Raw genomic sequence first — 16,292 nt, forward strand, 5'->3', positions numbered from 1 at the left:
AGTGAGACACTTCCTTGCTGATGTGAATAGGAATTAGTTATCACAGGCCTCCAGGGTATAATCACAGCACATTGTTTCAGAGTGTCTTACCCAAAGCTCCTTTTTGTTTGTCAGGAGAATGACATCAGAGCACTGCGGAGGACAGCGAGAGGGAAGAGTCATCTGCACTCAACTACTGGCAATCAAAGCAGAACTTGCCACAAAAGCAGAGATTACTTATGCTTCTTGTTTTGCTTTCAAAACAGATGATACATGTTATGACGCACATTATCAAAATGATTGTATATTCACAATATAGATCCAAAATTGTGCTATACACTATTGTATATATGCAATACAAAAATAAAGGTTATTTATTGGCATTGATGTTTCCCTAAGGAACCTTTAACATCCATGGAACCTTTCACTTACAAAAAAGGTTCTTTATACACTTAATAAAAATAAAGGTTATAAAAAAAGGTTTTTAAAAAATTTATATATTCCGATTTGAATCCCCACAACATTTTTCTGAAATGTTTATTTACAACAAACAAATTGAAAATTAATGATAATTACAAAACATTGCCATATTTCCCTAAGAGTGCTAAATTTGATAATTCTGTCAATATCAGTCATATTTAAAGACCAAGGAGATCAAACCTCCAAACATCTGATATCGCTAAAAAAAAGCCCTGAATGCTTTGTGCAGGACATCCAGAATTAAAACTGTGGCATGTATGGTCTTAGAGAAATTCACTATAATATATTATGTCCTCTACAAAGGACAAAAGTATATGCCTGGGTCCCAGGATGATATTTTTGAGTGGATAAATGGGGAAAAATGTTAAATCGTCGTTGTGTGGAAGTGTTACTTTTCTCAACGCTTGCCATTTTGAGCCAATCACAATTGACTAATGGTAAGCGCTGAGAGATCACTCTAAGTTTCCTCAGGTTTAACAAACATGATATACGCTTCCACCATATTTAGTTCTATGGAGAAAGATGTATATTATAACGTAGTAACATCCCTGCACTCTATCTCGGGTATCAGTTCATCTGTAATGGACACGTCTGTGTTGTTGGGCCGATGTGCGCCCCCGCTCGGCGGATTTACATACCGCCAGAGGAATGAGTGGAGCGCAGCCATGTCTGCTCCTGTGCTGTCGCTTCCTTCATTGGCAGGATAAGCAGCACACTGCAAGCTACTGTGATGGGCTGCTTTTGAAAAGACACAAATACACTTCAGTCGTAAATAGTGCCGATTAAACTTAGCAGACCCACAAGGACCGTCCGAACCTTGAATTTAACAATATTTTGACAGAATGACGAGAAAAGGTTTGTGCTTTAACTGATCTACTTTTGTCAGTGTTGTGGATATAGTTTAGCTTGCTAACCACATAGCCAACTAGCCGACAAGAATCTGATTAGCTCAAACAAAAGACTTGATTCCTTTTGTCCCTAAAATACTACATTGTTTCATTGATATACTGGGCTTTCAGTTAATGATATGTAGCCAATGAAGAATTAAACAATAGAAGCTGACCACACAATTCTTTTCATAAGATTTGATGTTTGCATTATCATGGCTAACCAGTTTCTTTTTGTCATGTTGACCAAGCCCAGAAAACATTCCGATTGAAACAAATGCACATAACTGAACAACAAAAAATGTAATCTGTTATGTGTATAGTAAACTTTTTTTAATTTCAGTGGCCTGGGTTAATTTTTTTGGCAACTCAATTTAGGAGCTCACTGAACTTAAGTTATGTTGTAAATATCGTAATGTTTATCATAATGGCAGTCTAGAGTTCAATCAATGTTATTCAGAAGTCATATAGCTGTGAATGTTGAGTATATGTCATAATATAGGCCTATTTTTTTTATTTACAAATGTAATTTCAGTTGCTATTTGCCCTGATAATGTCATGAAGTACTGATTTTATTTTAATTAGGGACTGATTAATGCTTAAAGAGAGGATTGAAATGGCAAAGTTTATCATATGAAAGATATGTGTTTATATTCACAGGTTGGGATGGGGAGCTCTTGGATCATGCTGTAAAGTCACAGTAAAACACAAACTTGTTTCTTCAGTTTTACCTGATACATGTGTACAATGGCATCAAGAAATGAAATTCAAGATATTTACTGACGCTTAGGTAAGTTGGAGGGTGGTGTGCAGTTATTATTTTAACTCCCATTTTGTTTTGCAAAGTTTTTTGTCTGTAAAGTTTTTTTTGTTTTTTAAATTGTTTGGTTAAGAGTGAAGTATAATGAGGCGGATTTGTCTGTTGGTTTACCAAAATACAACTAATGTGCCCTTGACTATACCCCGTCAACAAGGGCAAGTTCAGACCTGCCTGTCAGGCCTGTGCCAACAAGCCATTTAGTCACTACTTAGTTTGGACTTAACTGATTCTGATGATTTTTGGCGTCAAGTACGTTTATATTTAGTGCTAGTTTCTCGTAAGCATTTTCATGGGTTTAAAACACATTTTTGCGGTGATGTTCTGTCACACTACAGACTGGATTGTGATATTGCACGCTTCCGGTGTCATAGGTTTCATAAAGCTTATATTCTTTCATTTCCTTCCTCCACTTTGACACCTAAAAGCGTTTTGATAGATTCTGTGCCCTGAGTTGGGGTTAGCAATGATTCTCATTTGACCACAAAATGGCTTGCTGATGGCAAAGTCAAAGATTTGATATTTTAAGGTCAGGAGGAGAGGCAGAAATTGCTGCCGTTTATTTTTCTTAAACGATGCCTTTGCTCTGTGTTTCCATAAAGGTTAAGTGGTGAAAGCTTTGGGACCATCAGCTCTTCTTGTAGTGGGGAGTGAGCTGGCCATGTCAGGGGTCCCAACCCCTCCTCCTCCAGGGGAGATGTCCAGTGGACCTGTGGCTGAGAGCTGGTGCTATACCCAGGTGAGATGGACTGACAGCTCAAGTAGTCATGTACAGACTTTGCTGAAGTATTCTAGAAGCTGTTTATATAGCAGGTCTCAGCTGCGTGATTGTTTATATCATTGCAAAATCTAAACTGTATTATCGCACAGCTCTGTACAGGTATGTAAAGTTGAATATGCGTCGCATACAACTTCATCCACATAAATACAGTACACTCACGTGAAGCTATTTATATATGTATGGTATAGCAAATATCTGCCTGATTTCTTTTTTTTTTTTTTTTTTATTGCATCACAAAATGTTATCGCTGCCTCTTTATATAAAGTTGGTTATATAATTATGTCCAAAGTTATCCGCATGCATACAGCATATTCACCTAGGGTGATATGTACAATATAGCAAATCTTAACTGCTTGATTTCTTGTATTGTTGCAAAATGTAAACTGTTATCGCCCAGCACTAATCTGCTAAATACGACTTTAAGGAATGAAGATATTAAAATATTAAAAACATAGATTTTCTGAAAAGCTGCTTTAAAATGATTGTGAAAAGCACTATACTAATTAGGGCTGGGTATCGTTCAAAATTTTTCGATACCGATACCTCGACTTCGATGCCGGTTCCTGAACGATGCTTTTTTCGATACCAATTTTATGAAATCAATTTGAACAAGATTACATTATCTAAAAAAAAAAAACTTTGGTTTTATTTTTCAGCTTGTTGATGTTTATACAAACTCAAAGACTCATCTCCTGAGCCACTGCACAAAGGAACAAAATGTAACCAACACAATAAATCAGTGCAAATAGTTTTAATAAAGCTCAAATAGTCTTCAGTTTACACATCTGTTAGGCTACATGTATACTAGTCCGTGTTCATTTTAAAACGCATAGCTCAGACAGAATCATGATTTCTATTTATTTTCCACTGATTTACTGATGAGCATTAGCAGCTTCCAGCGCTGTCTGCTTGTGTTCTCTTCCATGATCCATGATTTAATTTCAGCAACATTACATGGCCAAAACACCCATTAGACGGCAATCGGAAGGTATTACAAACACTCGATGGGGGTTTAACTGCTAAATACGACTTTAAGGAATGAAGATATTAAAATATTAAAAACATAGATTTTCTGAAAAGCTGCTTTAAAATGATTGTGAAAAGCACTATACTAATTAGGGCTGGGTATCGTTCAAAATTTTTCGATACCGATACCTCGACTTCGATGCCGGTTCCTGAACGATGCTTTTTTCGATACCAATTTTATGAAATCAATTTGAACAAGATTACATTATCTAAAAAAAAAAAACTTTGGTTTTATTTTTCAGCTTGTTGATGTTTATACAAACTCAAAGACTCATCTCCTGAGCCACTGCACAAAGGAACAAAATGTAACCAACACAATAAATCAGTGCAAATAGTTTTAATAAAGCTCAAATAGTCTTCAGTTTACACATCTGTTAGGCTACATGTATACTAGTCCGTGTTCATTTTAAAACGCATAGCTCAGACAGAATCATGATTTCTATTTATTTTCCACTGATTTACTGATGAGCATTAGCAGCTTCCAGCGCTGTCTGCTTGTGTTCTCTTCCATGATCCATGATTTAATTTCAGCAACATTACATGGCCAAAACACACATTAGACGGCAATCGGAAGTTATTACAAACACTCGATGGTGGTTTAAAGTGAGTTTTGAGTAAAATATAAATCTTATTTATTGTCTTATGTAGCATGATGCTACAGTTTGCATGAATGGTCATATAACACGCGCTTTCACTCGCGTAGTATGAACGGACATCTGCATATGATCGGAACTCCACACAGCTCCCGCGCTACTCTCCATTGGAAATGAATGACCGGTCTGTCGCTTGTCGCTAGTGGAAAGCCGGCTTGAAACGCAGTGGAAACGCCTGTATGACGAGGATCGTTTTCATTTTAAAACATAAGCGCACCAGTGTAAATGTAGCCTTACATCTAAGGGGGCTGGGCTGGGACGCATTCGCACTACAGCCTCACGCGTGCGCCACGTCTCTGAGTGTAACCGGTGTAAACTAGTAGGTGTGTTCGACTTGAAGTGGACTGACTGTGCAGACCGATCAGTGTATTACAGTACCACGAGAGCTAAAGAGAGCAGACTGCTTTGTGCGCTTTCGAATCGCTCTCGCGGAGGTCAAACACTGATCGATCTGCGCCGCACCTCTTCTAGTCGAACACATCGGCTAGTGCTGCAGGCTTATTGGCTCACTGATGCTGATGAAATTAACCCCTTAGGTATCGAAATTTGGTACCGAACGACAAGACGGCATTTCTAAAAAGTATCGAACTCGATACCCAGCCCTAATACTAATAGATTTGACCATTTCTTTCAGCCTTAATATGTCTTGAACTTAAGTTTGTTATTGGCTGATTGCTTTTGGTTTGTAACTTACTTACCCCTTACTTCTCGACCCAATGCAGAAAGCCAAAGAGCCTATCGGTTCGTCCAAGGCAAAGACTGGGGCTTCAAAAAATTTATTAGGAGAGATTTTCTGATACCTGATGGTATCGAGGCATTTCGGTCGGTTTCTAAAAAGTATCGATCTCGATACCCAGCCCTAATACTAATAAATTTGACCATTTCTTTCAGCCTTAATATGGCTCTCTGAAATGACAAGTGTGGCTTGAGCAAATGCGTGTATTTTGATCTCTTGCTTGTTATGGTGCTGTGCACAGTTTGATCTAATGTAGGGTAATCAGTGCATTAAAGTAGATAGGGTGACACTTCATTGTGCAAGTGATAATGAAACTCAAGCAGTCATCATAATGTGGTCATGCTGGTTTATCAGATATGGTAAAATGATACTGAGACTAATTTCCGACGGGTAAGACTTAACCTCAGGCAAATGCAATGCAAAGTTGAATAGGAGCTATTTAGTTGCTTACAAATGACTCGGATGTTAGTAAAAAGTCACATTTGAAGTTGAAAGCTGCCTGTTCGTTTGTTCTTGTAGCATTTGGCGTGTTGTTGTCTAGGAATGATAGCACATCGCTTTGTTCGTTGACGGTTATCAGTTTTCACTGATGGTAATCTTTGCTGATCTTGTAGGTCAAGGTAGTGAAATTTTCCTACATGTGGACCATAAACAACTTCAGCTTCTGTCGAGAAGAGATGGGTGAAGTATTGAAGAGCTCTACCTTCTCCTCAGGGCCTAATGATAAGATGAAATGGTGAGGAGCCTATGCATGTGTTTGTGTGTGTTATAATGTTGTAATATTCAAAAGTTATAAGACATCTTTGTCTGTCTTCAGGTGCCTACGGGTCAATCCGAAGGGACTCGATGATGAAAGTAAAGATTATCTATCGCTATATTTGCTACTAGTTAGTTGTCCGAAAAGTGAAGTCAGAGCAAAGTTCAAGTTTTCTTTACTGAACGCTAAACGGGAGGAGACAAAAGCTATGGGTGAGAACTTTGTCTTAAAAAAAAGCTTTAATTAGAAATAAAATTATTGGAGTCATGTTGTTTTAAGTCCTGCATAAATTTGTAATGTCAAGTGTCTTGAACTTAAGTTTGTTATTGGCTGATTGCTTTTGGTTTGTAACTTACTTACCCCTTACTTCTCGACCCAATGCAGAAAGCCAAAGAGCCTATCGGTTCGTCCAAGGCAAAGACTGGGGCTTCAAAAAATTTATTAGGAGAGATTTTCTGCTTGATGAAGCAAATGGGCTGCTACCCGATGATAAACTCACGTTATTTTGTGAGGCAAGTATGCGTTTACTTCATGATCTGTCCGGTTCCTCAAATTCAAACCTTCCATGCATGAATGTATATTGGTTAACCCCACATGATTAATCATTTTAAAATGCATTATTTGTCCTAAAGCATTTTTAGGTGTTATGCAATAATAGATTGTTTTCTGTGAGGTCAAAAATGTGTGCAAGTGGTGTAACTGTCCTAACAGTGTGAGTGTTTTAATATGAAATCAAATATTACATTTCTAAGAACTTCACACTTGCTTTTTGAACTAGATTTAAAAAAAAATTTCTTTACCATCTCAGACATTCTTATTTGTTTTTGATCCATCTGCAGAACAAATCTTTTAGCATTTGCTTGATCCAGTTTTACTTCTGTCTTTTAGGCCCCGTCCACACGGAGACACGTTTAGCTTTATACGCATACTTTTTGTATGGGTCCGGCGTTTTGGGAGAGTGAAACCGATATTTTTGAAACTGGGTCCCAGAGTGGATAAATCTGAAAACACCACCCTTGCGTTTTTGGGTGGACAGCCAATATGTATATTTTCTGAAACGATGACGTCATCAGCCCACGTCTCGCACCTAGTCAGACACTACGTCACGTAACAGCAACAAAAACATGAACAAACACTGAACGATTGTCTTTTTATTAACTAACATTGACACAGATTAATAAATGTATTGTTCCATGTTCGTTTGTATACCGCGCGCAAGCTTTATGCGCATGGTACAAGTCTTCTCTGTTTTAGTCATCTCTGTGGCAGAATTACAGCGCCACATACTGGTCTGGCATGTATACTAAATCGCTTTTTTGTCGCTATCGTGGTTTCGTGTGGATGCAGATATTTCTTGAGACGAGGAGAAAAAAAAGATCGGATAGGGAAAGCTCTGGCTTCGTGTGGACATAGCCTTAGTTACTTTGACATGGTCATCTGGGTGATTTAGTATTGAGTTTTTCATAGAACATGGAAATGTGTAGCCTGCTAAATGTTTTTCTCTGAAGTAGATCGCAGATTGAATTTCCTGCACGTAGCGCGCTCTGAGTAGCCTTTTGACAGCGCTCGCCCTTCTCTTCAGAACATAGCAGGATAGAGACGTCACCTAGAGCAGCAAATGAAATGGGTTGTCAAATGAATTTACTGTAACGCAATTATGAGTCTTGCTTGAAAAATAGCCGACATGCCTGTTGAGATCCGCTGCAGGGTTTAATATTTGCAGGGAAATTGGCAATATCACAAGGCAAAGTTGAAACTAAATGCAAATTGCAGATAATATGTTTTCCCTCATTAATTGGACAGTTTTTGTAGATTATTATTGCCTGAAAAACTATTAAACAACTGCAGGATGCTTTCATCAGCTGAGTTTCTGAAAGCTGCAGTTGTTTTTCATTTTGCATGAAAGCTTTTTTTTTCCCCCCTCTTTCATTACACCTCCATTTTGCGCAACACTCTTGAATATTTTAGTAGCGGGCAGGATTGCTAGTACTCTAAATGTTTGTCAACATTATATACAGAGAACGTATAAATTGGAGCACTTTATAAATTCAAGCATTTTTGCTGTGCGGTCTCCATTGCTGTTGCAGTCACATAATTAAAGCAATAGTTTGCTCAAAACAATTATTTAACATTTGTCTATCATTTGATGTCATGTTTTGTCATGGATGACACCATTGCTTTGATTTGGTTGTAGTCAAATTTGCCATAACACATTTTTACACAGTTCAGAGAAGTAAGTGAATCCTGCAAATAGGACTAAATCATATTGGGGGGGGGGGGGGGAAGTGGCATCACGATATTTTGTTTTCCTGCAATATATTGCAATATGAAATTATACAGGAATTTTCACCTGATGACTTCACCAGAGTTGGCAAAAACTTTGGTCACAAAGTTTTAGGCCACATTCCCACTACTTTTGACCTATTCAATGACTATAAAATAAAAATCATTATTATGAAATAAAAATATTAAACAAAAAAGAAACATTGTCATAAAACTAAAAATTTGAATAATACAATTTTTTTAATTTAATGAAAAATTGCTGTATTCAATTTCACAAAAAATAAGAATACTTCATTCATTTTCAAACCGTAAACCATGAAGCTTTTTTTTTTTTTTGATGGGTTGCTACTGTTACTGCTATTTTCAAACTGAAGCTTGGCATCATGTGTTGATTTGCAGACATGCAGCCCATGATCTCAGCCTGTCTGAATTCGATTCACATTAAATGAACCAAGCCGTTCTCAGAAGCTAAAAACACTTTATCATAAACTACACATGTAAATGCCACACTTCACTCTGACACTGGTAAAGCAAATATTTATTTAATTAAATCAAACTAAGCCATATTGCGATATTGATTTGCAGCCCTAACTGCAAAGTGACATGCATAAAATATGCATTAAAAAACATGCTATAATAAATAATTTTTAAAACAGTTTGATGGCTTTTCAGTAAATCACATTGTGTAATTGGACGTATGATGTGTGTTAATTAGGTAAGTGTTGTCCAGGACTCTGTGAACATCTCCGGACAATCCAACATCAACATGTTGAAGGTTCCGGAGTGCCAGCTGTCCGATGACCTGGGTAACTTGTGGGAATGCTCACGCTTCACGGACTGCACTCTATATGTGGGAGGGCAGGAGTTCAAAGCCCACAAATCCATCCTGGCAGGTGAGTTTAATCCAGACCCCCCAGCCCTGCTGACCACATCAGCTCCATGTCCTCCTCTCATCCCAGCGACGCTAGCTCAGCACCCACCCTTCAGAGGGGTTGTGTTTGTGTGTGGGGAGACAGTTTGTGTGACCTTGGCGGTAGTGTTTTTTTTTTACTTTCTGAGGTCGTAATTCTTCAATATGACAGATCTAGATTCATCACTGAAAATCCACAGTGTGATCCACAGCTAATGTCCTTAAAGGACGACTGGGTTCGTGAATGTGACTTCTGGCTTTGTTTATTTTTGCTGTGTAGATTGACTCACAGGTCAGGAATAATCTAATGAAAACTGGACACTTGTGTCATTTGTGTTTGACTGTAAACACATATCGAGAGATGCTCATATAATGTGACTGACAAATTTATTGCTTTCTTGACAGCGAGGTCACCGGTCTTTAATGCCATGTTTGAACATGAAATGGAGGAGAGTAAAAAGGTATGCATTTGATGCTCTTTATATATTTCAGTATTGGTTTAGATAAGCTTTCCGTTGTGCAGCGTACGAGTTCATAAGCTGCTTTGTTTTCTTGCAGAACCGGGTGGACATCAGCGATGTTGAACCAGAGGTTTTCAAAGAAATGATGGGCTTCATATACACAGGAAAAGCACCAAATTTAGAGAAAATGGCTGATAGTTTATTAGCCGCAGCTGATAAAGTAAGTCTGAAGTTTTATTAAATCTTGAAATAATGTTAAATGCATTGTTAAATTTAATTTTAAACATCTGTTGGTGTTTTTATTTTATTTTATTTTTATGTGTTTTATTTCATATTGGGATACACTACCATTCAAAGGTTTGAGGAGTTTGAAAAATTATTACTTTTATTCAGCAAGGATTAATTAAATTGATCAAAAGTGACAATACATTTATAATGTTATAAAAGTTTTGTTTCAAATAAATGGCAAACTTTCTATTCTTCAAAGAGTCCTAAAATAAATAAAGCCCGGTTTTCACAGAAATATCAAGCAGCACAGCTGTTTTCTACACTGATAATAAGAAATGTATCTTGAGCTCCAGATCAGCATATTAGAATCATTACTGAAGGATCATATGACACTTAAGACTGGAGTAATGATGCTGAAAATTCAGCTTTACCATTACGGTTTAAAATATATTCAAATAGAAAACAGTTATTTGCAATATTTGCCTATTGCTGATTTTATTGTATTTTTAATCAAATACATGCAGACTTTGTGAACACAAGATACTTCTTTAAATACAAATAATTTTTGAGCTAGATTTTCAGCGAATAAATGCTTACATTTTGCTCTGTTTGTCTCAGAATATAGTCATATGGACTATTTCAGTAATGCTTTTATGGTGTGTTTTCCTTTTTGAAGATTAAAAGCTTCAGAAAATGGACGGGTAAATGATTACAAATGTATTATTTTGTGTTGTATGGAGGAAAGAAAGTCATACAGGTTTGGAACAACATGAGGGTGAATAAATGCTGACAGAATTGTCATTTTTGGGTGAGCTAATGCTTTAAATGGCATCACAAACCTTTTGAGTGTTGTTCTGTATAAGTCATGTGTGTCGTTTTCTCAGTATGCTCTGGAGCGCTTAAAGGTCATGTGTGAGGAAGCCCTTTGCAACAGCCTCTCGGTGGAGAACGTGGCAGACACCCTCATCCTGGCCGACTTGCACAGCGCAGAGCAGCTCAAAGCACAGGCCATAGATTTTATCAACAGGCAAGCTCCGCCAAAGAAACTCTGCTTGATAAATTCCTGCTGCCATGGCTGTTTACCAGCCTGAGAATGAGAGTATTTTTCTTCTATCTTATCCATAGGTGCAGTGTCCTCCGACAGCTGGGCTGTAAAGATGGGAAAAACTGGAATAGCAAGTATGTAATTAGCTGATATGTGTGACACAAGATTAATACCAAGCTCTTATCTGCTCTCTTAGATGCATTAGAATTCATTGTTTTAGGTTCTGGGCAGCCCGAGCTGCTTGGCTGGTACCCACAGCCCGCATATCTCCTGATACCAGTTATTAATAGAGTCTGACTGTCTGAAACGTCAAGGAAGAGAACATTTCTGCATTATAAACATATCACAAAGTCGGTATTATAGATCCCTGGCGCCCTGCTGATCGTATTTTTCAGAACAGCAATAACTACTGCATTAGTGCATGCTTATTCGGAGGAAAATGGCCTTTTGTATAAATAGACAGTTGCTTGAGACTCCCATATGCACCATTGAATCGAGCCTCTCTTACCTTATTTTTTTACTCCATTAGACTGAATTAATCCACATTGCTGTTATCGATTTTTAATGTGTCTTGTGTTAATACTGAAACGTCTTCACCCTCTCCTGACAGTCACGCCACGGACATAATGGAGACCGCGGGCTGGAAGTCAATGATCCAGTCTCATCCTCACTTAGTGGCGGAGGCTTTCCGTGCACTCGCGTCAGCACAGTGCCCCCACTTCGGTCTGCCCAGGAAGCGCCTAAAACAGTCGTGACGATGTTCCTGCTTCTCTCTTGGGCCTGTCCTGGGGCAAAAGCCAGAAAACTGCAGAGTTTTGACTCTATCCCATTGTCATCAGACCTGACAGCATGTGACTGGGACAGGCTGGCTTCTCAACGGCAGCGAAAGCTGTTCACACCCTTCCTGAGCGATGGGTTCGGCATCTGAGCTTTATTTTGCGAATCTTTCTGTCACTTCAAACAGCCTTAAACTATCTGCCATGACTCTTGTGTGGAGTATTTGAATTATCTCAGTTCTACTCTGTGCCTGCCTTGTCCCATGAGACCAGGCCTCTTCCCTGTTGCACTAGTTTCCAAAGTCTCGCTGTTTTATATGGCGCTTCCTAGGAATGCGTCAGGAGTTCAATCCACGGGGAAATAGTATATACTCCTAATGTTTAGTTGTGCGACTAGACATTAAATAAATGTTAACACAATGAGTGCAAGGTAATTTCTTTACACTTTTTGAAAAGATAGCTATGCCCCATATTGATGGCACGATTTCTATGTAAAGACACAGTTTAGCCGAGAGAATACTAGTACTATTCCATATTGTGGGAAAATATGCTTTTCAGATATTTGTATTGATGTTTGTAACAAGGAATTATTGTTTCTGTCCTGCCCCTTGACCTGTGATAACATTCAAAGTGTCATCTATTCACAAGTTTACAAACGACTACATTTTTGAGACTCAATAGTGTTGCTTCCCTTAAATTGGTCTGCCATATACAGACAAGTAGTTTGAAGTTGTCTGGCCCATAATTTCATTTGTGTAACCTGATTGAACTAGTCAAGACAATCCATCTTCGCGCACACTGTCCTCTGTGATCAGGAAATATTTGGATGCTGAGCATCAGTGTGGCATTACGGAGTATGTTATATGGATGGACTGATGAATGTGTGATTGGGAAGTACAGAAAGATTGGTTGTCATCGATCTATCAAGAGTTTTGTTTTGTTTTGAGCTGTGGTGTTACAGTTGAACTGACAGTGATTTGGACGACTCTACATTGTCATGCTATACTGACTTGTTCTGTTAAAGGACATGTTTTGTGAAGATGTCTGGATTTTGTTCCATCTTTTAAAAAAATATTGTCTGCGAGAATGCCTGCATTAACTCATTAAAAAAGTTTTTCAGCATTCAGTGGTGTTTTTATGTATTATTTTATATAATACACTTTCACTCAAAAGTTTGGGGTCGGTACGATTTTTTTTTTTTTTTTTAAACGAGTCTGTTATGCTCACCAAGACTGAATTTTATTTGACCAAAAATACAATAAAAGCAGTAACATTGTTTTAAAAAGACCTGTTTTCTATTTTAATATATTTTGAAATGTAATTTATTCCTCTTATGACAAAGCTGAATTTTTTTCATCATCATTCCAGTCTTCAGAGTCATATGACCCTTCAGAAATGATTCTAATATGTTGATTTAGTGCTCAAGAAATATTTCTTATTAGTATTGAAAACAAATGTTGCTTTTTTTTCAGGATTATTTGAACAAAGTTCAGAAATACAGCATTTGAAATAGAAATATTTTGTAACATTGTCTTTACTGTCACTTTTGATCAGTTTAATGCATCTTTAAAGTATTGATTACTTAAAAAAAAAAATCTTACTAATCCTACATTTTTGAATGATATATATATATATATACACATATAAGTTTATAATGAAGTAGTGTCTAAATTGGCAGTAGCAGTTTCCCACTAATTAACAGTCATCTACTGTAAATCTAAGTAGTTTATTATATTATTACATAGGGTTTATTATATAAATAAGGGCAGTGTTATGCTTCATGATCTCATCCTGAGGAGTTTATTACGTTTAGCAGGAAGTGAAATGTCATCTGCAAAATTACCAATGTTTTGCATTTTGGTTTGGTTAACGCATTTCAAGAAGGTAAAAAAAGAGGTGGTGCAATGGCCAATAAGAACAACCGGCCATCGAGCTGAACTGCAAATTGCATTTTGTTAAACATAATAGTGATTCTGTGATTGATCAAACATTGCAGTGTTATTCTAAATACTATACAGCATTAGCACAATTGTTCCTGGTTCTGTAACTGCAGCGTAAGTTGTGGTACCGCGATCATTGTGATCTCTGCAGCAGTCGCAACGTATTGCTCTCGCACCCTCCATGATGGGAAAATCAGGGCTAATTAAAGTGAACAGCGTGCAGTCCGTAATCCGAGCTATCAAACACGCATCTTTTTCATGCCGTTTCATGCAGACCTTTTTCTGCGGCTCCTAGGGAACTCTGTGATAACACTCCTGTCTGTCTGGAAGACAATTTTTAAGTGCACCACTGAGTTAATGAGACATTGCAGATTCATATAGTTGTTCTTTTTTTCCATCATAGGACAATTCAGATTTGTCTTTTGTTCTTTTCTTTTCTTCTGTGTGAATCGGATGGTAGGAGGCCGTCAATGTTGAAAGCCAAAAACATGACAATCCATTTTGAAAGAAACAAAAGGTTCACATTTGAGGAAGAGTCCATCGTTTTCATATGCATAAACTATGCAACACTGGTCTATACATCAGAAAGCTTTTTATTGAATATGATCATGTATTAAAGATTGATGAAATGAAACATCACAAGATGTAATGTTTTTTTTATCCAGAGGTAACGTGATTTTGCAGGATTTAAATTTTACTGATTGAAGAATCAGTGTTTTATGCGGTCATAAAAACAACAGCGGATATGCAGATGTTTCACTAAAAATCTCACATATACTGTCTGGATATGCTTCATGGTTAAATTTGTGATAGTCATACTGAATAAAAGCAATAAATGAACCCTTTATGGTGCAATTTTGCAATATGGCATTGTTCCTTCACTGTAAAAATGACAATGTTTAAAATAAAAGGACATTTAAAAAAACTAATGTTTTTAAGCCACATGACATTTGATATTCTCACCCTCAGGAAGGCTCATCGAAGTGCTCTATAAATTGCTTTATTGAAGAAAAAACGTACTCTGTTACTAACGTAACGTCTCGGTTACGTATGTAACCCTCGTTCCCTGAAGGAGGGAACGGAGACGTCACGTCGGAGGACCGACGAATTGGGATCTCGCTTAGAGGGACCAATCTACTTCGAGTGTAAACTAAACGAGCCAATGCACATTGGCATGCGATTATTGCATCCAGCTGCTGCTGATCACAGCGTGAGTATAAGTAGGCAGCAGGTGCAGCGCATATTCAGCTTTTCGCTTCGGAGCCGAGCGATCACATCCTCCGACGTGACGTCGAGAGTGACCGACTGAGAGGGAACCTCGGTTCCCTGAGATACGGGAACGAGTACTGCGTCTTGTTAGACACATATGGGAAAAAGCCTTTTTTTCTCCTGAACTGAAGCCTTTTTTCATTCACGCAGTGTAACTGCACGGCCATTGGTTCGTGCAGCGTATTAAAAACAAACCAATGGCTAGGCAGCAGAGCTGCATGAGCCTATGGCGACGAAGCCTGCCAAAGCCCGCCAGAATGGGCGGGGCATCTGGCTATATAAGCGAGCATTTGCCACAGGATTCTCAGGTTATTTTGACTGAAGCGACGACTGAGTCATGCAGCTACATAGCACGGCTAGCAACACAGTACTCGTTCCCGTATCTCAGGGAACCGAGGTTACGTTAGTAACGAGTACGTTCCCTTTCGATACTACACTCGTACTGCGTCTTGCTAGACGCATATGGGAACACAGTACAATCACGCCGTGCTAATATAGTGGAACGACTAAAAGTATCAAATTCCATAAGCAACCAATGCCCACAGAGAAGTTAACAACAACCCAAGGCTAAGACGGGCTGAGCTTCCTGAAGTCACACCCGGCCTGGTTAATCATTCCAGAGTACTCCTGTAACTTTGACACCCAGGGGTTGAGAGCTAACAGGTGAACTAATGCCAGAGAGCTTGAGTGTGATACAGCCAAGGGCTCTCTGCCAGATCTGTTTACACAGAGCTAGCAGGTGAACTAATGCCAGAGAGCTTGAGCGTGATACGGCCAAGGGCTCTCTGCCAGATCTGTTTACACAGCGCATGTCACTTCAAGCATAAAAGACCCTTGCCTGCAAGGCCGGGACTTCCAGGTTATAAAACCTTGCGAATGTGAACGGCGAGGCCCAACTGACCACCTCACAAATATCCGCAATGGACACACCACTGGACCATGCCCAAGACGAGGCGATGCCTCTAGTCGAGTGGGCCCGTACTCCAATGGGGCATTGAAGACCCAAAGAAGAGTACGCTAGCGAGATGGAGTCTACTATCCCTCTAGAGAGTCTTTGCTTCGTGACCGGAAGCCCTTTGGTGCGGTTACCGAAGCTGACAAAGAGTTGTTCCGACCGCCGATAGCTCTCTGTCCTCTTCAGAGGCAGGAAGCGCGGAGAGCTTAATGACCTGTGCACCTGTGCTCGTGGAGAGCCCCTTAGGTACGTAACCGTGCCTTGGTTTCAGGACGACTTTAGTGTCGTTAGGCCCGAATTCCCGAATTC

General features: G+C 38.7%; 1 protein-coding gene across 1 annotated transcript; it reads left to right on the forward strand.

Annotated features, from left to right (window-relative positions):
• The first annotated feature begins 1,136 nt into the window (after nucleotides 1–1,136).
• LOC107558043 (speckle-type POZ protein-like A) lies at nucleotides 1,137–12,934 on the forward strand. The gene is made up of 12 exons (XM_016241651.1): nucleotides 1,137–1,314; nucleotides 2,007–2,136; nucleotides 2,766–2,902; nucleotides 5,974–6,095; nucleotides 6,177–6,328; nucleotides 6,501–6,628; nucleotides 9,115–9,292; nucleotides 9,715–9,770; nucleotides 9,868–9,990; nucleotides 10,883–11,025; nucleotides 11,124–11,177; nucleotides 11,654–12,934. The coding sequence occupies exons 3-12, from the start codon at nucleotides 2,825–2,827 to the stop codon at nucleotides 11,796–11,798; spliced, it is 1,179 nt and encodes a 392-aa protein (XP_016097137.1). The 5' UTR covers nucleotides 1,137–1,314; nucleotides 2,007–2,136; nucleotides 2,766–2,824; the 3' UTR covers nucleotides 11,799–12,934.
• Nucleotides 12,935–16,292: the final 3,358 nt, after the last annotated feature.

The sequence above is a fragment of the Sinocyclocheilus grahami genome, unplaced genomic scaffold (genome assembly GCF_001515645.1).
Source record: "Sinocyclocheilus grahami isolate Dianchi unplaced genomic scaffold, SAMN03320097.WGS_v1.1 scaffold630.1, whole genome shotgun sequence".
Classification (NCBI taxonomy): Eukaryota; Metazoa; Chordata; class Actinopteri; order Cypriniformes; family Cyprinidae; genus Sinocyclocheilus; species Sinocyclocheilus grahami.